The 25,278-nt window shown below is 45.6% G+C and overlaps 1 protein-coding gene and 1 long non-coding RNA gene across 4 annotated transcripts in view; one reads left to right on the forward strand and one right to left on the reverse strand.

The window, feature by feature from the left end:
* Positions 1–15,542, reverse strand: part of Dnaaf9 (dynein axonemal assembly factor 9) — a 138,846-nt gene extending 123,304 nt beyond the window's left edge. Inside the window, exon 1 of one of the 3 annotated variants that reach the window (XM_076570653.1) lies at positions 15,366–15,542. In XM_076570653.1, the coding sequence (XP_076426768.1) occupies positions 15,366–15,448 (83 nt within the window). In that variant the 5' untranslated portion in view covers positions 15,449–15,542. Of the gene's footprint in view, positions 1–4,371; positions 4,529–15,365 lie in introns of those variants that run through there. The other 2 variants (XM_076570654.1, XM_076570655.1) reach the window with 2 other exon arrangements.
* Positions 15,543–18,286: 2,744 nt separating this feature from the next.
* LOC121828843 (uncharacterized) lies at positions 18,287–19,669 on the forward strand. Its single transcript, XR_006071464.2, has 2 exons — positions 18,287–18,818; positions 19,550–19,669. It is a non-coding gene; the product is annotated as an uncharacterized LOC121828843 (long non-coding RNA).
* Positions 19,670–25,278: the final 5,609 nt, after the last annotated feature.

Below are 25,278 nucleotides of genomic sequence, written 5' to 3' on the forward strand. Positions count from 1 at the left end.
GGAGAGGTGGAAGGAAACAGGTGCTATGAAGGAAGAGGGGGAATATTGGAAGTTAAAGGTTTAAGTAGGGTGGGGATAGGGGTGTGAGGGAAAGGAAAGGAGTAGGGGTGGGTTAACCAAAACTACTGGTTTATAAAAAAGCCTCATGGAAACCCGCTAACTATGTCATTTTAAAATAAGACTTAGGGGGCTGGAGAAATGGCAGTATTTAAGAACACTTGCTGCTCTTCCAGAGAACCAGAGTTCAGTTCCCAAGACCCAAGTCCAGAACCCAGCACACATTTTAGCAACTTACATCAGCTTGTAACTCCACTTCCAGGGGATCCAATGCCCTCTTCTGGCTTCCTGGGGCACTTGTACATACATGGCACACACCCACATACCCCACACCCACACAATATGACTTAAAATGAGTTGAAAGGAGGCACCATGCGTGGATGGACAATGCTGTTCCCAAAAGACATGGGCTATTAAATGAAAATTCCAGTACCAGGCATGGGATACTACCCTATAAGTTATTGATCAGGGAGGCTCCAGAGGCTCCCCAAACAAGACAGACTATTACCAATCCTCTTGGTTGCCCACCAGAAACAGAGAGTAAAGAGCTGGAGAGATGGCTCAGTACTAAGAGCACTGGCTGCTCTTTAGGGGATCTGGGTTCAACTCCCAGCACCCACATAGTGGCTCACAACCATCTATAACTCTAGTTCAGAGGATCTGACATCCTGTCCTTGCCTCCATGAGCACCAGGCACACAAGTAATGCATAGAAACGTCTACAGACAAAACACACACATGGAAAATTTCAAAGAATATGTTGCAAGCTGGGCATAGTGGTACATGCCTTTAATCCCAGTAGTTTGTAGGCAAAGATAGGTATATTTCCATAAGTTCAAGGCTAGCATGGTCTACATAGTGAGTTCCAGACTTACCAGGACTCACAGTGAGATATTGTCATTCTCTCTCTCTGGAGAAAAAAACAAAAAACAAAACAAACAAACAAAAACTACTGCAGAAGACATCACACATTTTCACTGAATGACAGAGAAACACATCTGGAACTGACTAGAGAATTCTCTCCCACTGCGCAGTGGTGGCACACATCTTTGATCCCAGTATTCTGGGAGGAAGAGGCAGGTGGATCTCTGTGAGTTCAAGGCCAGCCTGGACTACAGAGTAAGTTCCAGGAAAGGCACAAAGCTACAGAGAAACCCTGTCTCAAACAACAAAAACCAAACCAACCAACCAACCAAACAAACAAACGAGAACTCTCCCTGATGGTCAGCTTTCATAGTGCTGGAATGTGCTATACAGGCTGCTAGAGGAGAAAGACATCTGTGGTCATACCCAACACTGGACCCTGCAGGCTATAATAACCATCTGCCGGGCAAGATGTGCCCACTGGTATAATAATGTCATGAATGTTATGGGTTCACTAACCAGCTTATGGTTGGATTTGAGGCCTGCACTACAGAAGGAAATTCATAAACTTGCTCAGAGAAGCTCCTTTCCGCAGTGGGTAGCGGTTAGGGTGAAGCTCCCACCTGGTCAAAATGCTGAGAGTAAAACAGGTGACTGTGAGTTACTAGATGGGACATTCATAGAAGCCCACCACCACCCCAGCAGGGCTTAGTGACCATCACAGAAGCAGGGGAAAAAAGACTGAGAGCTGGAGGACAGGGAGGGGGACTGTGAAGTGCTGTCTTCCAGACAGGACACAACCACAGCCCTCATGAACACACAGTGTGTGTGGATGCCCCCACAAGATCAAGCCAGCCAAATGTCGTTTTTTTTGTTGTTGTTGTTTTTGAGACAGGGTTTCTCTGTGTAGCTTTGGAGCCTGTCCTGGATCTCACTCTGTAGACCAGGTTGGACGAACTCACAGAGATTCGCCTGGCTCTGTCTCCCGAGTGCTGGGATTAAAGGCGTGCACCATCATCCAGCCAAATGTCTTGTCTTTCTTTCTTTCTTTTTCCCTCCCTCGAGACAGGGTTCCTCTGTGTAGCCCTAGCTGTCCTAGAACTTGCAGAGATCCGCCTGTCTCTGTCTCCCAAGTACTGGGATAAAGGCGTGCACCACCACTGCCCAGATCCAGTCAAATGTCAACATGGCTGGGAAAAGGGCTCCTGAGTCCCCATCCCTAGCTCAGGAGCTATTGGCAGTTTGTGGCTGCTAGGGAGGGAAAGTCATGTTTACTTGGGGATGTGGTTACCCAGCATAATACAAAGTATCAATTCTCCTGAAATTAACATGCAGGTTTAACACACTTCCAATCAAATGCCAAGAATTTTATGGATACAGAAAGGTTTGTTCTGAAATATATGGAGGCTAGTGAGACGACCGAGTTCTAGGCCAGCCAGGGCTACAGAGTGAGACCTGTTTCAAAAATAAAGAAAGAAATCCATATGGTAGGCTTCGTGAGTATTCATCATACGATCCTTTCACTTCTTCCGTAGTTTTATAATAAAAATAGAGGCTATGAGGAAAGAGTCGTATGGGATAACAAGATTTTAGAAGCAACAGTGTAGAAATGTCAAGATATTTTAATATGAAATAAGTTCCTTTCCCTGAGAGATGGTGCCTACCTGCCCCTGCATGTTTTCTATTTTAAACAGCTTAACAATAACCCACAACCTTCGGACCAACTATGTTTTCTATTTTAATGCAGGACGGATCTTACAGTCACTTCCCCACCGGAAAGACTTTGCAAGTTGGATCTTTGGCCCATTTTCTATTCAGGCCAGTATGCTGACTGACTGCCAAGGTTACCAAGAGCCTTGGTTTACAAACTTATAACCAGCGCTGACAAAAAGCATGACCAGATCATGTGACCAAGAAACAAAAGTGTTTCCCTGGCAACTGCTGTTGAAAGCCAAGACAATACTGAAAATAGGAGACTTTTTTCCTACTTGTATCCTGTCCAGTCCAAGTAAAGTAGGAGCACATAAATGTAAAGAGTGTCTTTTTTCCTTAAGTAGAGCATTTTCCTGATTAGTGTTTTTTATCAAATAGGTAAAACTAAATTCAGATTTTTCCACCTTTGCACATTTTCTTGCTTCTCAAATTTAATCTTTAACCAGCATATAGCCGACTTGTCACTGAACCATGAAGCATTTCAGTTACTTTTATTTACTTTTAACTAAAAGCAAAAAAAAATCCCCAATGAGTTCAAAGAAAAGCACAGTCACTCTATCCCCACCCAGCACCCAGAATTAACCAGTTAACGTCTAGGCATATCTGTGCTTTACTCATATTAGTGCTTTTTGAAACTATATGTGTAAAAATATTAGTTTTCTGTCCTTTCATAGAGAATAGAAAATTTATATAAAACCAAAGTTTTCATTGATCCTTACAGCCAAAGGTCAGATATATGACAGTTTGTTATGTGTCTACATGAATACACCCCAAATTCCACAGTAACACTGCCATGTAGCTCACAGTACTTGGGCAAGGCTGGGACATCCTGGATAGGCCTGTGTTTGCTCACAACTTAGAGAGTTTCACTTTAGAAGACATGTAGTGGGTGTGCTGGCCAGTTTTATGTCAACTTAATATAAGCTAGAGTCATTGGAAAGGGAGGGAGCCTCAACTAAGAAAATACCCCATAGGACCAGGCTGTGGGCAAGCCTGTAGAGTATTTTCTTAATTAGTGATTGATGTGGGAGGGTCCAGCCCATTGTGGGTGAAACCAACCCTGGTCTGGTGGTCCTGAGTGTTGTAAGAAAGCAGCTTCAGGAAGAGCAAGCCAGTAAGCAGCATCCTCCACGGCCTCTGCATCGGCTCCTGCCTCTACGTTCCTGCCCTGTTTTGAGTTCCTGTGCTGACTTCCTTCAAACATGAACAGTGATGTGGAAGCAAAAGCCAAGCAAACCCATTCTTCCCCAAGCGGCTTTTGGTCATGGTGTTTATCACAGCAACAGTAACCCTAATACAAACAAGGGTAAAGGCTCTTGCCGCCAAACCTGGGTTTGATGGCAGGACCCACAGGGTGAAAAAAAGCACAGATTCTCCCAAGCTGTCCTCTGACCGCCATACACACACCTGGAATGCATGCCCCTCTCCAACCAAATAAGTATGTAATAAGATAAATGTAAAACAAAAACAAAAAACTCACAAAACAACAACAACAAACTCACGGAAAAGCTGAGGATACAGCTCAATGGTAGAACATTTGCCTGGCTCTGGGTACACTCCCTAGTACCGAAAATATTCATATTCTCTCATCCTCTCTCATCCTCTCTCATTCTCTCTCTCTCTCTCTCTCTCTCTCTCTCTCTCTCTCTCTCTCTCTCTCTCTCTCTCTCTCTCTCCCCCTTCCCCACCCCCCCAATGCTTCCAGGCTGGTAATATAGTCCGATGGTGAAACACTTACCTAACGTGTGACCGTGTGACAGACATCCTGGGTCCAATCTCTAAAAGAAGAATGCTGCCTCTACACTATTATTTATCCCTGCGTTTCCTTGGCTTTGGAAATAGTTTGGGCATGAGAGATGACAACGCAATTGTTACCAATGGGCACACAGCGGAGGACTGGCTCAAAAAGAGGAGTGGAGCCCTTGGCACTCTGAGGTTTACAGCTGCTGGGCAAGCTCTCGGAGGGTGAAGATAACCAGAGACTGCCGTTATGGCTGCAGAAAGCTACAGTGGCGGCAACCTGGCTGTCAACTCCCAGCCAGAGTGTAGAACAGACACCCGCAGAGAGCCAGCCTGCACTTGTGTTCTCGGGAGGAGCACGTCACGTGAGCAGAGGCCGCCTTTCAAAGGCACAAGAAGCCCATGCAGGATCTCCTTCTACTCACTAGTTTCTCTACCACTTCACCACTTACACTAGAAGAGATGCTGCGAGCTATCCAAACTAGTGTCTCGTGTGAAACAGCACTAAAAAGACACTGAACAAAGGGCATGGGGCATGTCTTTCTGGTTTGGTTTTTTTTTCATAAAATTCTAATCAGTCAGCAGCCTTGGATAATCTTTCACACAGGTTTGGCTTTTTTTTCTGGAAACCTCAGTTCACAAGTGATACTGTTTGTGTATTTAGGTGTGTACAGGTGCCTGTGGAGGCCAGAAGAGAGCATCAGATCCCTTGGAGCTGGAGTTACAGGATTTGTGACAAGCTGGCTTGAGTGCTGTAACTCTTTGCAAGACCAGCAAGTCCCCACGGAGCCACCTCTCCAACCCTCAGTTCACAGGGAAGCCTTTGCTAGAAGTGTTCTGAAAACAGCAATACCATAGGAGATGACCGATACTTTAATAAAATTGCTCTGTTAGCTTAATTGACAGCAGTGTGTAGGGAAGTAAGCTGAACCTGGGAGGTCAATTAAAAGTCAGTGACAGGTGCACACCTGTAAACTCAGCAATTGGGAGGTATAGGTTGGGGGGTCAGGACTTCCAGCTGTAAGACACTGTACAACACAGGACTTCCCTTGTGTTGTAAGACACTATTCCTGGGAAGATCAATAAATGTCTGCTCATCCCAGATTTAGAACTTAGGATAGACCAAAGTAAGGGAACCATCAAAGTCCAACTCGGTGAACCAGTGAGTTTTAGTGGGGCTCCTGACAGGAGCAGAAATGACTCAAAGACAGCCATCACCAAAGCTGTCACTGTGGGCGACAGCTCACAAAAACTGGAAACCTGGAGCTCACTGCACAGCCTGCAGGCAGCTCAGCAGGTCAGAGTGACTCGTTCTGGGAGCTCAGCTTCACTTGAGTCTTCTAGGCAGCTCTGGGGATCTCCATCTCTTCCAGGTGGACTGGCTGCTCTGAGAGTGTCTCTTAACTGTCCTTATTGCATAGAAGATCAAATCATATTTAAAAGTAGAATAAATAATACTGCTGGGGACACAGCTCAATGGCAGAGCCCTTGCCTAGCAATCCCAAAGCCCTGGGATTGGTCTCAAGCATTGATCTGACTGTCAGTGCCATTAAAAAGAAGGAAAGAACCGGGCGGCAGTGGCACACGCCTGTAATCCCAGCACTCGGGAGGCAGAGGCAGATGGATCTCTGTGAGTTCGAGGCCAGCCTGGTCTACAGAGCTAGTCCAGGACAGGCTCCAAAGCTACAGAGAAACCCTGTCTCAAAAAACCAAAAAACAAACAAACAAACAAAAAAAGAAAAAAAAAAGAAAGAAACAAACAAACATGGCATCTAGGTATGGACATATATGAATGTTCAATGAATAATTCTTTCAACTTTTCTGTACTTTTGAAATTCTTCATATCACAATGTTAGAGGGAACCACAGTGAGAATAATAAAAAACGCCATATCTGAATTAACCTTAATTAATAGACTCAGAATTAGTCTATTAATAGAATTAGAATGAGGCAGGGTGACAAGACCTGGCCTTTACCATAAAGCTGCTACCATTGACTTCCCTTGTCAAAATTAAGAACCTTGAAGGAAAGGCATAGGCAGGCTTGTGGCAAGGCCATAAATGCCATTTCCACTGATGTCCTACAACTGGTGATTGTTGTAGAATATTATTTTAAGGTGTATTACTTTTGCTTATGTTGCATTTGTTTAATTCTGTAAAGCTGTGTTACTGTGCCTGTCTAAATCACCTGATAGTCTAATAAAGAGCTGAACTGCCAATAGTGAGGCAGGAGAGAGAAATAGGCGGGGCTGGTAGGCAGAAAGAAATAGGAGAAATCTGGGAAAGAGTAGAAGTAGCCAGAGAAGGAGGAGGACTTCAGGGGCCAGCCATGCAGCTACACAGCAAGCCACAGAGTAAGATTTACAGAAGTAAGAAAACTGGAAAAGCACAGAGGCAGAAGGTAGACAGATAATTCAAGTTAAGGAAAGCTGGCAAGAAACAAACCAAGCTAAGGCTGGGCATTCATAAGTAATAATAGGCCTCCGTGCATGATTTATCTGGGAGCTGGGTGGCAGGCTCCCCAAAGAGTAAAAAGCACCAACACCAGGTGACAGGTAAGACGACGTTAATATTGCTATTGTCATGATCAAACATGGTTAACCACTAACCATAAAATGACTCAAACTGATACACATATAGTATGACTAAAGAACATGCTACTGTCATGTAACTATGCGGTAATTTTACTTTTCTCCAGGTACCTCCACTGTGGTGGTTTGAATGAGAATAGCCCCTATAGACTCATGTATTTAAATGCTTAGGGAGTGGCACTCTTTGTTGGAGTTGGTATGGCCTTGTTCGAGGAAGTGTGTCACTGGTGTGGACCTTGGGGTTTTAAATGCTCAAGCCAGGCCCTGTGTCTCTTCTCTTCCTGCTGCCTGAGGATTTGGATGTAGAACTATAAGCTACCTCTCCAGCACCATGTCTTCCTGTGTGCCAGCATGCTTCCTACCATGATGACTGGACTAAACTCTGAACTAAGCCAGCCCCAATTAAATGCTTTTCTTAATAAGAGTTGCTGTGGTCATGGTGTCTCTTCACAGCAATAGAACACTGACTAAGACACCACCTCCACACAGCCACAACATTCCAGTGCAATATAATCCTCACTCTACCTAGTTATCTCACAGCGGGAGAATCAAAGAGCTGTTGACCAGTACTCATTTTCCCTTTCATTAAGAATACACCCATTTTACCTAGGTTAGCAACAGGCCAGATTCCTCTGCTTCTAAGGCTATCCGACCAATAAGGCAAAGTCGGAAGTTGTGTAGAAGCGTCTAGGAAAACTCTTGTAATGGAACTAACTCAACTAAGAGGACTAACTACTCCTTCCCTCCTCTTACCATGAAGACTACCCGCTAATGTCACCAAACAAAGCACAGAAGCAGCCTGGCTTCTTGATAACTTTACACCAGAAAAGGCCTATCCTCTCTTTGCAACAGAGAATACATGCTCACGTCATTTTTGCTAAGAGTCTCTTACTAGCTACTGAATGTAGTTCCTGATAGGCCACCTGATTTAAAATGGTTAAAAACTAATGCTCAACTCAAACATGTCTATACAAATTTCATGAATTGGTATTAATAAAATGGTAAATTCAGCCAGGCAGTGATGGTGCACACCTTTAATCCCAGCACTCAGGGGAACAGGCAGGAAGATCTCTGTGAGTTCGAGGCCAGCCTGGTCTTCAGAGTGAGTTTCAGGACAGTTAGAGCTACACAGAGAAATCTTGTCTTGAAAAACCAAACCAAAACAACAACAACAAGATGCTAAATTCAAGAATTCCAGAAAATGAGTCACTGCAAACAGAAAATGCTATCCAGAGGTCTGCTCACTGTATTCTGATATTTTCCACGCTGTTCCTTCTCATTGGCTGACTGTGAGCACTTCTCTCACTTCCTGCTCTTTGTAAAATCAGTTCCACAAGTATTCATTCAGGAAGCACCTACAATTATCCCCCTCGCATCTTCGACTGCTTTATCAAATTCAAACATAATGTGGAATCCTAGATTAGATCTTGGAATGGAGAAAGTTCATTTGGGGAAATAAAGTCTGGAGTACTAAACTCCAGGTAAATGAAAGTTTACTAATTAAACTAAAGTGTTACACCAACATTGATGCCTTCATTGCAATAAATTCACCATGGCTCTGTTCTGCAGTTCATCTATAAATCTAACATTATTTCAAAATTGAAGTTTTTTAAAAGCATGCTAAGGGCCCAATGAGATGACTCAGTGGGTAAAGGTACTAGCCGCTAAGTCTGACAACCTGAGCAAGAGTCCCCAAGCTGCATACCGTGGAAGGAGAGCACCTACTCTCTCAAGTTGTTCTCCGATTGCGCCATACCACAAACACCAACATGCGCGCGCGCGCGCGCGCGCGCGCACACACACACACACACACACACACAGTAAATAAACATAATGAAAAATGTTGTATATTAAGTAAAACAAGATGTGGTGGCCCACACCTTCAATCCCAACACCCCGGCGACAGAGGTAAGTGGATCTCTGTGAGTTTGAAACCAGCCTGGTCTGCAAAGCAAGTTCCAGGTCAGCCAAGGCTACATAGTGATACCCTGTCTCAAAAATAAACAAAAATACCAAATATAATGCCTTTTCTTCAAACTAGGGCTTTAAATCAAAGGTACCAGTTTTATATACTGAAACTATAATGCCTTATTTTATTTTTTTATTATTTATTTAATTTTATTTATTTATTTAGTTTTGGTTTTTCGAGACAGGGTTTCTCTGTGTAGCTTTGGAGCCTGTCCTGGATCTCGCTCTGTAGACCAGGCTGGCCTCAAACTCACAGAGATCCGCCTGGCTCTGCCTCCCAAGTGCTGGGATTAAAGGCATGCACCACCGATGCCCAGCCCCATATTCTTATTTTTAATTTTTTTTCTATTGCCGTATTCACTTATTTGTGTGTGTGCTGCATATTGCAGATGCTGGCATGACTACCTCATGGTGTGTGTGCATGTGGGTGAGGAACTGGGTTCCTCTGTCCACTCTGTGGGTTCTAGGGATTGAACTCAGGTTCTCAGGCTTGGTGGCAAGCACCTTTATTGCTGAGCTATCTCTCCAGACCCTTTGAAAATAAATTTCAGGGCAAAACCAACAGTTTAAGTTGTGTAACATCTTTCACATTTATACCAAAGCTAGGTGACACTGTGCACTAGGGATGTCACAGAACTAAAGACACACAGCAAGCAAACTGTCACCCCAGACCTAAGTGGAAAGGCAAACAGTGAGGACGGTACCTCTGGGCAGAAACGAAGCTACAAATGTTAACAAACAAACCATTGTGCTTCTCCTAGAATCACACTAAGCCCTCCCAGCCAGAATCCAAGCAGCTGTTTGGGAATTTTTGAAGGGTTTTTGTTGTTACTTGTTACCTCAGCCAGGGTCTGAGGTAGCCCAGAGTGACCTTGAACTGGATATACAACCAAAGTTCTTGAACTTCTGAGGTTCCTGAAAGAGACTTTTCTGCAGAAAAATATTTTGAAGTAGGACAGTATGCTGTGGGATGTTCTGTATGTCCTGTGGGAGCCCTTCTTGGGTTCTTTGTGGCGTTACCCAGCAGGTCCGCATAGAGGATGATTAGGACCATGGGCCTGAGTGCAGGTGTCTGAGATGGTCTGCACTTGGCTGTGCTGGGGGATGGTCTGTATGTCAAGTTGTTCTGATTGATCAATAAATAAAACCTGATCGGCTGTGGCTAGGCAGGAAGGATAGGCGGGACTAACAGAGAGGAGAAATAAAAGGACAGGAAGGCAGAAGGACTGACAGCCAGATGCCGCCATGACCAGCAGCATGTGAAGATGCCGGTGGGCCACCAGCCACGTGGCAAGGTATAGATTTATGGAAATGGACTAATTTAAGCTATAAGCACAGTTAGCAAGAAGCCTGCCACGGCCATACAGTTTGTAAGCAATATAAGTCTCTGTGTTTACTTGGTTGGGTCTGAGCGGCTGTGGGACTGGCGGGTGACAAAGATTTGTCCTGACTGTGGGCAAGGCAGGAAAACTCTAAAGCTACAACAGTATATTTCAGCAAGATCTCCACTAATTCCTTAGTATTAGTTGAGATAAGTTAGGTTATACTTTGGTTAAGGAAAAATTCTAGGGCCAGAGAGATGGTTCAGTGGGTAAAGGTGTTTGCTGCTAAGCCTTGTCGACCTGAGTTCAATCCCAGGGACCTAAGGATCTACACAGTAGGATACTCCAGATAAGCTGTTCTCGGATCTACACACACACACACACACACACACACACACACACACACACACACACATAATTTCTTAAAAAATTTTTGAAGTGGGGCAATGGTGGCACACACCATCTCTGTGAGTTTACGGCCAGCCTGGTCTACAAAGCAAGTTCTAAGACAGCCAGGACTGTTACACAGAGAAACCTTTTTTTAAAAAAATAAAACAAAGCCGGGCGTTGGTGGCGCACGCCTTTAATCCCAGCACTCGGGAGGCAGAGCCAGGCGGATCGCTGTGAGTTCGAGGCCAGCCTGGGCTACCAAGTGAGCTCCAGGAAAGGCGCAAAGCTACACAGAGAAACCCTGTCTCGGAAAAAAAACAAAAAACAAAAAAAAAAATTTTTTTTTTTTTTTGAGACAAAGTCTCATTACACAGCCTTCACTGGTCTGAAACATGCTATATAGACCAGGCTGGTCCCAAACTCACAGAGATCTGCCTGCCTCTGCCTCCCAAATGCTGGGTTTAAAGGAGTATATCAACCACCCTAGACCAAAAAATTTTTTATTCAGGCTGGAGAGACGGCTTAGCAGTCAAGAACACTTGATGCTCTTGCAGAGGACTTCGGCTTGATTCTCAGCACCAACATGGTGGTTCAGAACCATCTGCAACTCAAGTTTCAGGGGATCCAATGCCCTCCTTTGACCTATGCAGACACCAAGCATGCATATGGTGTGTGGACATACACAGGCAGGCAAAACATTAACACATAAAATTTTTTAAAAATCTAATAAAAAATTAAAAATATTTTTTTAAAAAAATTCCAAAACCCTAGTGATATTTAACTTCTTTCTCATGCTCACTCTGGTCCCAGAGTGATGGAGGAGCAGCCATTTAGAGCAATAACAGCCACCACAGCAGAAGGAAAGAGAGTAACAAATTACACTGTGGAAGCTCTTACTGAAAAGGACTGCAGTGTTCTTTTTATGCACATTTCACTAACCAAGAGCTAAGAGCTGAGAACTCAAGCCAATTTGGAAGGGGAGAACAATTCTACATGCTTGGGGGACAGAAACCAAAGTCATCTTACAGACAGCGTGCTGACTATCATAGCCTGAGAAAGGAGGCTCGCTCTGAGGAACAGTGTTTTCACTTCTGATCCACTCCCCATCTGTGAGAACGGACTCTCTCACAGAAGAGAGCCAGGCACTCGCAAGTGCTCTCTAGGCCCCTAGGAATGTGACCTCACTAGTTAGGCCCGCCTCTTTCATCACTCGGGAAAGAGAGGGAGAGAGCTACCAAGAAACCAAACTCGAAGAAAGAAACCAAATGCCGCTGCCAAGAAAGTGTCGAGATGAAACTTGATAGAAACCCTCAAAACGTCAAGAGTGAAGGGGAAAGCCAGGCATGGTGCAAAGGCCTGAAATCTCGGCACTCAGGAGGCTGAGGCAGGAGGATCAACCAAGTTCAAAACCAGCCTGAGCAACAGAATAAGACTTAATTCAGAACACTAGGGAAAATAAGGAAATAAGAAAAGTATGTTTAACTACAGGGAGGTGGAGAAATGAGGGGACCCTTCACCAAAATTTCTTTGCCAAAGGCCAGATGTTAAACCATGCACTGTCTGAAGTCAAGTTTCAGTCAAACCACTTTATGCAAAATTCAGTTTAGGGATGATTAATAAAGTCAACCAACGTGTGTGCATTTTTAAATACGCATGTATGTGTGTACGTTCGTCTGTGTGAGTGTATGCTGCACGCCCGCCAGTGCCTGCAGAAGTCAGAAGAGGGCACTGGATACTCCCAGGCCTATATATAATAACATAAAAATACTACCTTTAAGAAAGTAAAGAGCTCCCAGCACTGGGGAGGTAGGGGCAGGCGGGAACTCTATGAGTTCAAGGTCAGTCTGGTCTACACAGTGAGTTCTAGGCTATCCAAAGCTACTTAGTGAGAATCTGTCTCAAAAAAAAAAAAAAAAGGAAAATAAGAAAAAGAGAAAATGAAAGGAAGTAAAGAGCCAGAGATGATTCTGTGGGTAAAAGTGCTTAATGTACAAGCCCGATGGCCTGAGTGCAGTCCCCAGACCCACTATGCAAGGAGAGAACAGGTTACCTACCCTCTTGACCTCTACACATGTGCCATGTGAGCGATGTGCCCGCCCCCTCTCCCTACCTCACACACTCCCGCACACACACAAATCCACTAATAAAAAATTATATATATATTTTTTAAAAAGAAAGTAAATAAGCCAGGTATGGTTCACACTCTTTCAATCCCAGCTCTGGAGACACAGGCAGGGAAATTACCACAAGTTCCAAGCCAGCCAGGGCTGTCTAGTGAGAACCTGTCTCAGAAAAAAAGATGAGCAAGAAGCAAGTAGGTGGGAAGCATCTATTCTGGAGATGGATTTTTTTTTATAGTAAAGTTGCCTTTCCACTCTCAAGTCTCAAAATATTCAAATCGAGAGCCAGCAAAATAACTCAGTGGGTAAAGGAGTTTGCCACCAAGACTGATGACATGAGTGGGATCCGAGAGCAGCATGATGGAAGGAAAGAATCAACTCCCAAGAAGATGATGGCCCAGCAGCTAAGAACACGTACTGCTCTTGTAGAGAACCTGAGATGAAGGCCGGCAACTTACAAGTGCCTGGAACTCACTGGGTACCTGCACTCACCTGCACATTGCCACAGACAAACAAGGTACACTCATCCTTAAAAATAAACCTAAACTGAAATATTTTAAAATGCAATTCTTTTTAAAATTCAAATAAAGGTTACTGAGCTTGTCATGGGGACACAGTTCAGAGGGAGCACACTTGGCTGCCATTTACAAGGCCCCGGGTTTCATCTCCAGCACCACACCAAACAAACGTGGCACTCACGGACAAGCATGCACCCCTTCAGACAGCCTAGATTTATTGGATGGGTGCTCCAAGGTCGAAAGCATCCTGTTCAATATTCGTACAACATTCAAACACTTTCAAACAGTGATACTATCTGGCAGAAGCACCGAGAGAGAGTGGAGACTGTGTCCACAAGCAGCTAACCACTACACACTGTGAAGAATTCTTGAGGGGCAGAGAAATTCACAGTGTCAAAGTGGAAGCAAACCAGGACTCCTGAACGCATTGTTTCATTACTATCTAATCGCTTCCCTCTTCCTTCATGTCTTAAGTCATCCAATAAACACACTGCCAGAATATGCGAAGGAATCCTGGGAAATCAAAGAAGAGAATTAGTTCTGGGGCTTGCAGAATGGCTCCGTGGGTAAAGGCACTTGCTGCCAGGACTGAGTGAGTCCAATCCTGGAGACCCACATAGGAGCAAGAGGAGAAAAGACTCCAGGCAAGCTGTCCTCTCACCTTCATACTCTCACTGTGGCACGCACCAGACAGACAGACAGACACACACACACACACACACACACACACACACACACACTAAAATAAATGTAATTTAAAAATAAAAAGTGTTTTACTCTCCATAGATTTGATCCAATTAAAACAAACAACACCCCCTAAATAAAAAATAACAATAAAAAAAACCAAACAACAAAACTCGACAGAAAACAAGGCTGGATGTGATACAGCACTTGTCTCGTGTAAGCAATGCCCTGGGATTTGACCCTCAACACTAGAGGGAAACGCTCACACATGCACACAGAACATTAAAATACCCAAACAAGAACACAGAAAAAGCAGGTCAGGTATGGTGGCACAAGCCTTTAATGCCAACATTCGGGAGGCATAGGCAGGTGGGCCAGCCTGGTCTACAGAGTGAGGACCCTCCTCAATTAAAAAAAAAAAAAAAAAGAATATAGGAAGAGCCATTCTAACATATTAGTTGACAACCCCCTTTCAAGGGAACAATAACGTGTTTGCTTTGCCAAATGGCTGCAAGTACGCAAACAAAAAGCCTCTTCTAGTTTAATGACAGCTTAGCAGTGCCCAAACCTCAGTGACTCTCCCTTCCCTTTCTTATAGGTCCCTACCGCAACACCTCCACCTCTCCAACCTCCACGTTTCGCTGGCAGCCAGCCCCATACCAGCTCGGTCACAAACAATGCCCAGACTATCAAGGTCAGCCCCAAAGACAGAAAGCAGAAATCGGAAACAGATCTTCCGTGCAGGGCAGGACGGCCCTCCCTAATATCAACTCCCCTCCCCATACACCGGCACTCCTGGGGCACTCCTGCATTCTATCAGGGACCTGGTGTCGGCCGCTTTTGGGGGGTTCCGAGTCTTCTTTCCCTATCCAGTTTTTTTTCCTCCTGCGCCCCCAATGACCTTCACGTCCCTGCAACGGGCGCTCCCCGGGGTGGAGGGGGCATGGGATGCAGCGGCCAGGGACAGGTGAGGGGAGACGCTGCGGATGTGCATGCAGGGAGCCGGGAACGCTATAACCGAGCGGCGGTCCGGGGCAAACGCTCTGGACACCTAGGAGCACAGGGGGTCAAGCGGCAGAGTTTCTGGGGCGCCACTCGCGTGAAGGCAGGGCCTCTAGCGGTGGGCTGCCGGTGGGAAAGCTTCCAGGGGAGACCAGTCCGTGGGGTGGGGATGTCACAATGGGGTCTTCCCAGGAACCGCGGTGGGTTGTCGAGCCACAGCCACAGCACGGTCCCTCCGGAAGGCCGCCGTCCCGTTCCCCCCTCGGCAAACGTTCTTCGGGGAGCCGTTTCAAACAATCCTCCGCAAGGAAGCCATATCAGACCACGCCCTGCCGCCCGAGGCGTTAGCCGCTGCACGGCGCATCCCCGGCCACCCTCGGCGGCTTCGACCCGGCGTACCTGACGGAGGCCGCCCCACGGCCAGAGGTGCCAGCGAAGCGCGCGCGGGGCAGCCTCGGCTGCTGCGGGGCGAACGAGTCCATGGAGGCTGGCTGCGGAGGACCACGGGGCCGCGGAGGGTCGCGGGGGCCGGCACCGCAGCGGGCTAGCGGCAGGGCGGAGCGAGGGCGCGCCGAGGGGGCGGGGCAGGCGCGCGCGGGCACGTGGGGGCGGGGCGGGAGCGCGCGCAGCCGCCGGCGGCGTCAGTGAGCGTCCGGCCGAGTTCTTGGACTTGCGGCTTCTGGGCCAGAACGATGCGGGGCGCGGGGCGCACGACGCGGGTTCCAGGACAACACACCTCCGAGCCCTAAGGCCTTGCAGCGTCCCGGGGATTCAGTGGGAACGGCAGCCCTATTCGCGGACGCGCCCGGGGCGGGGACTCGCGCCAGCTCCGCCCCTCCTCGCCCGGCGGTGCTGGGGTGCTTCAGGTCTGTCTGTACCTGGCATTTTATCCCTGGGTCTTTTGAACACCTAGCTCCTTGTCTGCAGTTGCCTGCTTCTCGTCAGTTGCACCCCCACCTTTGAAACATTCGGCCCCTTAGCGATGCGTCCTGTTCAGGGCACTGGCCTCCGAGGGCTCACAGTCTCCCAGGAGACCCCTCCCTTTGCAGTTTCAGATCCTAGTTAGAATTGTTTCCAGCTGCGGTCAGTGGACCAGAAAGTCTCACAGAGCCCCGTTTCTTCCTGAATAAAGTGGAGGGATGCCCACATCCTTTATCTACAGGGCCTGTTTAATGATTACGTCCAGCCCGTGTCCTAAATTCATCTTGCCATAGTAAATTTTAACAACCCGGGACTTTTTCCTGCCACAGTGATCAGCGTTTGAATCATTTATAAATAGTGCTGGCTGAAAAAATAAAACCCTCCTTCCGCTCATAAAGATTTTAACAATCCCCAACGTGTCTCCTGCAGGTTTAACGGAAAGAAGATCAAAATAAGAGGGAAAAAAAGTATTTTTTATATTCAAGAAAATAAAAATTTGCCTCCAGACCCAAACCGAGAACGTGTAACCATTGTTTAGAGGTAACCAACACAGTCTCTGAAAAATCAGCCAATCAGACACAGCCTCTCTTCAGGGGCTTCCAAATCAGCCAGTTATCAACAGCTTCTGAAAGCCAGCTATCATTAACAGTAGCCCAATCAGCAGCTCAGTGACTGGGCTTTGGAATGCAAGAGTGCTTCTCAGCCGCTTTGTTCCGCAGACCGCAGTAACAGCCATTAGTCTGTAAATTGCTAAACGGTCAATTAATTGAAACACCACAACCCCCTACAGACCCAAACGCTATATACACCTTTGGCTTTGTTCGGAGTCTGCTTTGAGAAATCAGCTTTCCTTTGCAAGCAAATGTGATATTCACCCCGCCCCCTTTGATAGGTTTTATGTAGCCTAGGCTGGCCTTGAACCACTGAGCCTCTAGCTTCAGCCTCCTAAATACTGACATTACAGGTCTGCATCATCATAGAGCTGGAAGGCTGATATAATTTGTAGCATAGACCAAAATTGTGTGCCATTGGACGTTTGACTAATGCCGTGGTATGTATATACCACATCTTGTTTATTCATCAGGTAATTGAATAATGGCTTGTTTCCACGTTTTCTGCGCCTTAGCTTGATGCCATTATGAACAGATGTCAAGCTTTTGTGAAGACTTTTTTTTTCTTGTATATGTAGTATACTCCTCAAAGTAGACTGCTTGATCATACAGAATCTCTATGTTTAATAATTTGAGGCGGTTCTAAACGGTTTTAGAAAAAAAGCTACATTTATATTAACATTGTCAAGGTATGAGGATTCCAATTCTTCCACATGTTCCCAAACATTTAATGTCTATCTTTTGGATTATAGTCATCTTACTGGACATGAGGTAGTAGGTTAGTGATAGTCATCTTTTCATGTGATATTGGAAATAGTGTGAACAAGAATTCCTGGAAAGAATCCATGTCTGTAAGACTAATTGAAAACTACAGTGATGTGGAGAGGTTGGAGTGTTGTAGGTCCAGATGCTAATTACCTCATCTTGGGCTAGCTTTGGCCCCTAGAGTAGCCATTTCTTGCCAACCTTTGTGTCAGAACTAACATTCTGTGACTAATAGATTAAAACATTTGGAATATATTGATTTAGCAGACTACTAGCTTCTGCTAACCCAAAAGCTAAGAATGTCACCAGGCATGGTGGGACATACCTTTAATCCCAGCACTCTGGAGGCAGAGGCAGGCAGATCTCTATATGAGTTCAAGACTAGCCTGGTCTACATAGTGAGTTCCAAGACAGACAGGGCTAAGTAGAGAGACTGAGACTGTGTCTCAAAACAAAATACACACACACACACACACACACACACACACACACACACACCTAAAACCCAAACCAAAAAAGGCTAAGAATGTCATCAGTTAGCATCTTAGGCCTTGTTGTAACTGCCTCTCTGATGTACCCACCAATGTATTTCAAACTTGCCTTGATTTTTTTTTTTTTTACTTTCTTTGTTCTGTAAAACTATAAAAACGTCATGAAACTGCTTCCAGCCGGGCGGTGGTGGCACACGCCTTTAATTCCAGCACTCAGGAGGCAGAGACAGGTGGATCTCTGTGAGTTTGTGGTCAGCCTGGTCTACAGAGTGAGTTCCAGGAAAGGCTCCAAAGCTACACAGAGAAACCCTGTCTAAAAAAGAAAAAACAACAACAAAAACTTCATGAAACTGCTTCTATGTTGAAACAGACTTTGGGGTAACCCAAATCTGTGTTCAGCTCCAGTTTTCTGGAGCCATGGTCACTCAAAGTGGCTCCAGAATGAACAATGGGCCACCAAGTTACCATGCAAACTGAGTCATGCCCATTATGAGCTGGCTATTATCAGACCCACAAAGCCATAAAGTAGGACATACACAACAGCAATCCAACCAATATCAAATGGAAGTGGTATAGATGTGATCGGGCCCAAGCTGGTCCTGAAGGCACAAACAAATTATGTGAAGAAGTTGCCCAGATGCCTATGGTTTCTACTCCTGTTACAAGACCTTCTGTTTCCAAACGTACCTATGGCCTCAGGAGGTGTGCCTACGATCGGATGACTGAGGAAGAAAAGACCAGGATCTGGTTTGCTGATAGTGCTGCATGTGGGCACCACCCAGAGATGGACAACAGGAGCATTACAGTTCCATTCTAGGATAACCCTAAAAGACACTGGCGAAGGGAAATCTTCACAGTGGACAGAACTCTGGGTAGTACACATGGTCATACATTTTGCTTGGAAGGAGAAATGGCAGATGTACCATCGTTTACTGATTCATGGGCTGTAGCCAATGGATTGTCTAGATGGTCAGGGATGTGGAAAGAACATGATTGAAAAACTGATGAGAAAGACATCTGTGGAAGGAAGTATTTGGATGGATGGCTCTCTCCAAATGGGCAAAGTATGTGAAGATAATTTTGTCCCATGAATTTTTTTTGACAGGGTTTCTCTGTGTATCCCTGTGTATCTGAAAATCTCTCTGTAGACCAGGCTGGCCTCAAATTCAGAGATCCACCTGCCTCTGCCTCCTAAGTACTGGGGTTAAAGGCGTGCGCCACCGTACCTAAATAATTGTGTCCCGTAAATGCTCATCAGACGGTGACACTGGAGAGTTTAAGTTCAGTAATCAAGTAGATAGGATGACTGGTTCTGTGGACAGTCAGACTCTCTCCAGCCACTCCTGTCATTGTCCAAAAGGCAGTCCAAATATCCAGGAATGAGCTCAACCTGGACTATAGGAGGATTTCTGGCAGTTAGATAAAAGCCAGCATCCCTCAGGAACTTGTGAAACTGGTTCTCATCTGCCAAAAGGAGTCATTTCCCTTCCCTCTGGCAGAACAGACATATGGCTCCATTGACATATACCTGTGATTGTGTATCCAAACTCATGCTGGCCTCCAGGCTCCCTTAGTATCACAAGTACCTGCTATACATTTCAAAGTTCACACTAGTGTCCCAGCTCTTCTCACCTCCCCAGGATTCCCCAAATACCCATTTGTTCTCCTTATAATGGCAAAGTGTGTGGTCCAGTGTTGTCCGGTCCCCCATCCCCCCCCCCCCCCCCCGCCCCCACAAGTTCTCACTATGCTTTCTCTGTTCTCCATTCCCTGCTTGTTCTTCCTTCTCTCACAGAGAGCCCTAGCCGTCCCCAGTCTTTGGGTCATATTCAGTCTACTTCCTTCTTGGCTTTGGACTCTTCCAGATGCCTCTGGCTGTTCTCTCATATCTACAATAAAAATCTTAGCCATACCATGGAGCCATACCATGCCAGCATTTCTTTACTGTGCCTCCTCAAATACATCTGGTGCCAAAACACAGTAGGAGCCCAAATGGACCTCTTTCCCAGGGGCCCAGGCTGTCCTAACTGAAAAGCCGTCGATTTGACTGGATCATTTGTTTCTGCCGGCTTCTGCCACCCACCATATTTGACTCCAAATTTCAGAGTCCACCTCTGCAGCCGCTTCTCCTCCACCTGCCCTCATCACTCATCTATCTCATCTACTATGTCAGGTAAGTGCTTCCTTGGAGCGGCCTGCTCAGTCTCCCTCTCCCTCACTTCCTGGAGTCTACTGCTCATACAAAAGTCCTGCCTTTCTCATCCCACCTGGCCCAGGAACAAAGTGGCCATCGTGGGAGAGATGGAGGTTTTGCATAAGCTCAACAATATGGACTTCCTCTCACCAAGGCTGGCCTGGCTACAGCTGCTGCTGAGTGTCAAGTCTGCCAGCAGCAGAGACTAAGAGTGCCCTGATGACCAGCTAGTGACCTACTAGGCAGGCTGACTACAGTGGACCACTTCCTTTATGGGAAGGTCAATCCATGCTTTGTCCTTTCTATAACAGATACTTATTCTAGTCATGAATTGCCTTTCCTGTATGTAATGCTTCTGCTAGAACACCATCCATGTACTTATAAAATGCCTTATCCATAGCCATGGTATGCCACACAGCATTTCTTCTGACCATAGAACTCACTTCACAGCCAGAGATATGAGCAATGGGCCTATGCTCATGGAGTGTACTGGTCTTACCATGTTCCCCACCGTCCTGAAACAGCTGACTTGATAGAACGGTGGAGTGGCCTTTGAAGACACAGTTACAGTGCCAATTAGGTCAGCCTTTTGAAGACATAATTACAGTGCCAATTAGGTGGCAGTATCCTGGAGTGTGGGGGCAGGGTTCTCCAGTAGGCAGGATATGCTTTCAATCAGCATCCAATATATAGTACAGTTTCTCTTATAGCTGGCATTCACCGGTTCAAGAACCAAGGGTTGGAAATGAGAATGGTTCCACTCATTTGCTAGGGAAATTTTCACTTCCTGTTCCCTCAACCTTAAGTTCTACTGACCTAGAAGTTCTGGTTCCAGAGGAGTGAGTGTTCCCTGCCTGGAGACACAGCAAACATTCCATTGACCTGGAAGCTCAGACTTCCCTCTGGCCATTTTGAGCTTCAGATGCCCTCAAGCCAACAGGCTAAGAAAGGAATAACAGTGTTAGGAGGGGTGATTGATCCAGACTTCCAGGGGGAGATTGATTGGATTACTTCTCACTATGGAAGTAAAGGTTATGTCTGGAGTGCAGGAGATGCTGTAGGGTGTCTCTTGGTGTTACCATGTCCTATGATTAAAACCAATGGGGAACTACAACAGCCTAATCCAGGAAGGATGATAAAGGACCAAGACACTCTAGGGTTGAAGATATGTGTCACTCTTGCAGGAAAAGACCTGGAACCTGCTGAGGTGCTTGCTGAGGGTGGAGGGCTTACAGAATAAGTACTAGAGGAAGGTAGCTATAAATATTAGCTAAGGTCACATGACCAGTTACAGAAACAAGGATTGTAATTGATAAGTGTTTCTGTAACATTTCATTAAGAAAATGCATATATACACAGTTATTTGTGTTTTCTTTTCTCTGTTATCATGTAATATAACATCAATTGAGGTAATACTGGAGATGGTGTTGTAAAGTCTATTATATTTAGAAGACTAAGCATTTCTCAAGAGCCTTTCTCAATTTAAAAATATATGATGTGTTTGTGGTTATAGGTAGGATAGTTATATCATGTTATGTGGAATTATAAACTAGTTATTGTTTTCTTTTCTTCTTCTTCTTCTTCTTCTTCTTCTTCTTCTTCTTCTTCTTCTTCTTCTTCTTCTTCCTCTTCTTCTTCTTCTTCTTCTTCTTTGAGACAGGATTTCTCTGTATAGGCCTGGCTGTCCTGGAACTCGCCTTGCAGACCAGGCTAGCCTCAAACTCACAGAGATCTGCCTGGCTTTGTCTCCCGAGTGCTAGGATTAAAGGCATGTGCCATTATTGCCCAGCCAAATGTATTTTAATAGCAAACTTACAAGAACATTCTGTGCTACAGACTACCGACATTAAAAACATATACTTGGGCCTGGAGAGATGGCTCAGTGGTTGAGAACACTTGTAGAACACTTGTTACTTTTCCAGAGGACCTGGGTTGGATTCCCAGTACCTGTAAGGTAGCTCAAAACCCTCTGTAGCTCCACTTCTGGGGATCCAATGCCCTCTTATGGCCTCCACAATGGCACATCTGTTGTGTACAGATACACACATAGGTAAAACACCATTGTTGCATAAATCCTAATTGGTCTTATAATAAAAACCCGGAGCCAGATATTGGGTAAATGGTGAAAGATCAGAGAGACAAAGAAACAAGCCACTAGAGAAACTTCTCACCACTACCGAATCCTCAGGCCAAAAGGGAGGCTAGATCCTGTCTCCATGAATTCTCAGACTGAATACCCCTGAGATCTCTCTCAGCCAAAAGGGTGCGGAACTTCTGTCTCCTCTTGCCTTATATTCCTTTCTCTGCCCAGCCATATCACTTCCTGTTTCAACCTTCCTAGTGCTGGGATTAAAGGCACGTGACTCCCAAATACTGGTAGCAAAGGCATGAGATCTCAAGTGCTAGAATTAAAGATGTGTGCCACTACTGCCTGACCTCCATGACTAACTCTGTGGCTGGCTCTGCCCTCTGATCTTCAAGCAAACTTTATTTGTTAAGAGTACAAACAAAAGCCGGGCGGTGGTGGCGCACGCCTTTAATCTCAGCACTCGGGAGGCAGAGCCAGGCGGATCTCTGTGAGTTCGAGGCCAGCCTGGTCTACAAAGCGAGTTCCAGGAAAGGCGCAAAGCTACACAGAGAAACCCTGTCTTGAAAAACCAAAAAAAAAAAAAAAAAAAAAAGTACAAACAAAATATCACCACACACCATACACATAAAATAAAATTTAAGAAATTACATTTATGACATTAGAGAGATAACTCAGCAGTTAAGAGCACTGGCTACTTTTTCAGAGGACCAGGGGTCAATTCCCAACACCCACATGGCAGCTCACAACCTTCTGTAATTCCAGTTCTAGGGAATCTAACATCCTCTTTCTGGTATCTACTGACACCAGGCATGCAATTGGTGCACAGACATCCATGTAACCCAAACACTCATACATATAAGATAAAAATTAATAACAATTTTTAATTAAAAATAAGAAAGAATCTCCTTGCTAACGCTTGGCTCTATTTCACCACTTTATACAATCCTGGATCTCATGATGAAAGAATAGTCCTGCCTATGGTCCAGATCTATGTTTCTACATCAATTAACATAATAAGATAATTTCTCAGAGGCAAACCCAGAGGCCCCTCTCTCAGATGATTTTAGATTCTGTCAGGTTGACAACACAACCATTAGAGCTCCTTAGCAATCTTAATAACTCCCCTTTTGTGGTCAAATGCATTCAAGAACATACTTTGGAACTAGAGGCAGTGGGAAACCAGCCTACACTGGTTTTGGGTGCATGCACAATGAGGCAAACTGTGTCCCCTGAGTGAACTTTTAGGGAACATTACCTAAAATCATGCCTACACATGATTGGGCATATGTAAGATTACAATCAAATGCATCATGAGAAAGAACGTGCACAGCAAACAAAGGCTTATGAAATCCAAGCCTGTCAATCAAGACACCCATACTCTGCCCCTAGCAACCACCTCCTCATGCTGGGCCTACAAAAAAAGATGTCCCAGGAAATAACGAGGGCACTGGAGCTCAGATAGCTCCCTGCTTTCTTAGAGCATAGCTGTCCTGCACTTTTCAATTTGCTTAAGAAGAGGTTTTAAAAGTGTCTGTGTGTGGCCAGTGAGATGGCTCAGTGGGTAAAAACACCTGCAGAACCAGCCTGACAACCTGAGTTTGATCCCCAGAACCCACATAAAGGTCTAGAGAGCACCAACTCAACCAAGTTGTTTGACCTCGACATGCACACCACAGAAATGCACTCCCCACATACATCGTACACATGCATGCATGCACACACACTGATGGTAATAAGATGAAAATAAAAAAGAAGTATGTGGCTTGCCTTGGCTCTTACTGTTCTCTGTCATGTTAGGAGCATCTCACAGTAGTTGCTGGTCTTAGAATGAGGGGGCTTGTGAGATGGATTTCAATAGCATCTGTGGCCTGGAATAGAGATCAGTAGATTCCAATTAAAAACAGGGAAATTACAAAACTAAGAGTTTGGCCAGATAGGGTGGCACACACCTTTAATCCCAGCATACAGAAGGCAGGGACAATTTCTTTATACTAAAGATTACCCTCACACTAAGACTTGGTCCCCCTACCTCTACCTCTCAAGCGATGGGATTGCAGGCACATAGCAACACATCAAATAATGTATATCCTTTCTTGATATGGGTGTGCGTTAGTACTTAGGCATTCTGGCAACAAATGATTTAATCCACTGGTGGATGTACAGCTTAATAGCTACTGCAAAGTGGAGGAAAGTGACCACATTGCAGAAAGTAGTTCACTGGGGACATGTCTTTTAATGTAACTTTTTAAAAAATTATTTAACATAATTTCTTTATTGACTCTTTGGGAATTTCACATCATGCATCCTAATTCCACTCACTTCCATATCCTCCCCCTCAACCCTGCAGCGCCCCCCCCAAAAGAAAGGAAAACAAAACAAGCAAACAAACACAAAAACAAAAAACAAAACAAAACAAACAAAAACCTCTTCATTCCTCCATTTTCCCCACCTCTCCAACACTTCTTCATTGATTCTAGTGGCATTGGGAGCCTCGGTGTGTCATACAGGAGACCCTTTTGTTCAATCAGCTTTAATTGCAAATCTTCATTACAATGAATTATTTGTCTGGTTCAAGGCCTCTGGTTTCTGGTACACCATCATCACTGGATCCTCACTGAAACTTCAAAACTCCTCTAGAATATCCTGAGGCCATCCCAAATCATAGAGCTCCTTTGGATATCATTCCACAGAACCAGTCCCTTCCCCAGCTCCAGCAGGTCCTAAATGGGATGGATGTTAGGGTGGGCCAACCTGAGGCCTAGCTGTGGGCCTGGGTGGTAGCTGAGCTGGTCAGTCTGGGCCACTGGGCCTGCTTGCTCAGGCAAGGGGTGGAGCCTGCTCCCCTACACCCATACCATCAGGGTCAGTTCTCCCCCTGCCCATGGTGAGGGATAGGACTATCTCTCCCCAGTGCAGAGGGCCAGCTCTCCCATGAGGGTCGGTCGGGGCCAGCTCTCTTGCTGCAGTGTCCAGTGAGGGTCAGGGCCAGCTTTCCCAGAGCCAGCGAATGGTGGGGCTGGTTCAGCATGGTCGCCTGATTTTATCATGCATGGTTTCTTTGACCTCTTGAGGTGACCCGGGCCACAGACATCAACAGAGACCCCAGCTGCAGCAGGACCATGGACCCAGACATGGCTCTTGGCAGAAGCTTATCCTAGTGGCCTTTGGTGGCATCGTGGGCCATGGATAGCCACTCAGACCCCGGCTGTGGTAGGATCATTGCCCCAGACATGGCCATTGT

The sequence above is a fragment of the Peromyscus maniculatus genome, chromosome 4 (assembly GCF_049852395.1).
Source record: "Peromyscus maniculatus bairdii isolate BWxNUB_F1_BW_parent chromosome 4, HU_Pman_BW_mat_3.1, whole genome shotgun sequence".
In the NCBI taxonomy this organism is placed as follows: domain Eukaryota; kingdom Metazoa; phylum Chordata; class Mammalia; order Rodentia; family Cricetidae; genus Peromyscus; species Peromyscus maniculatus.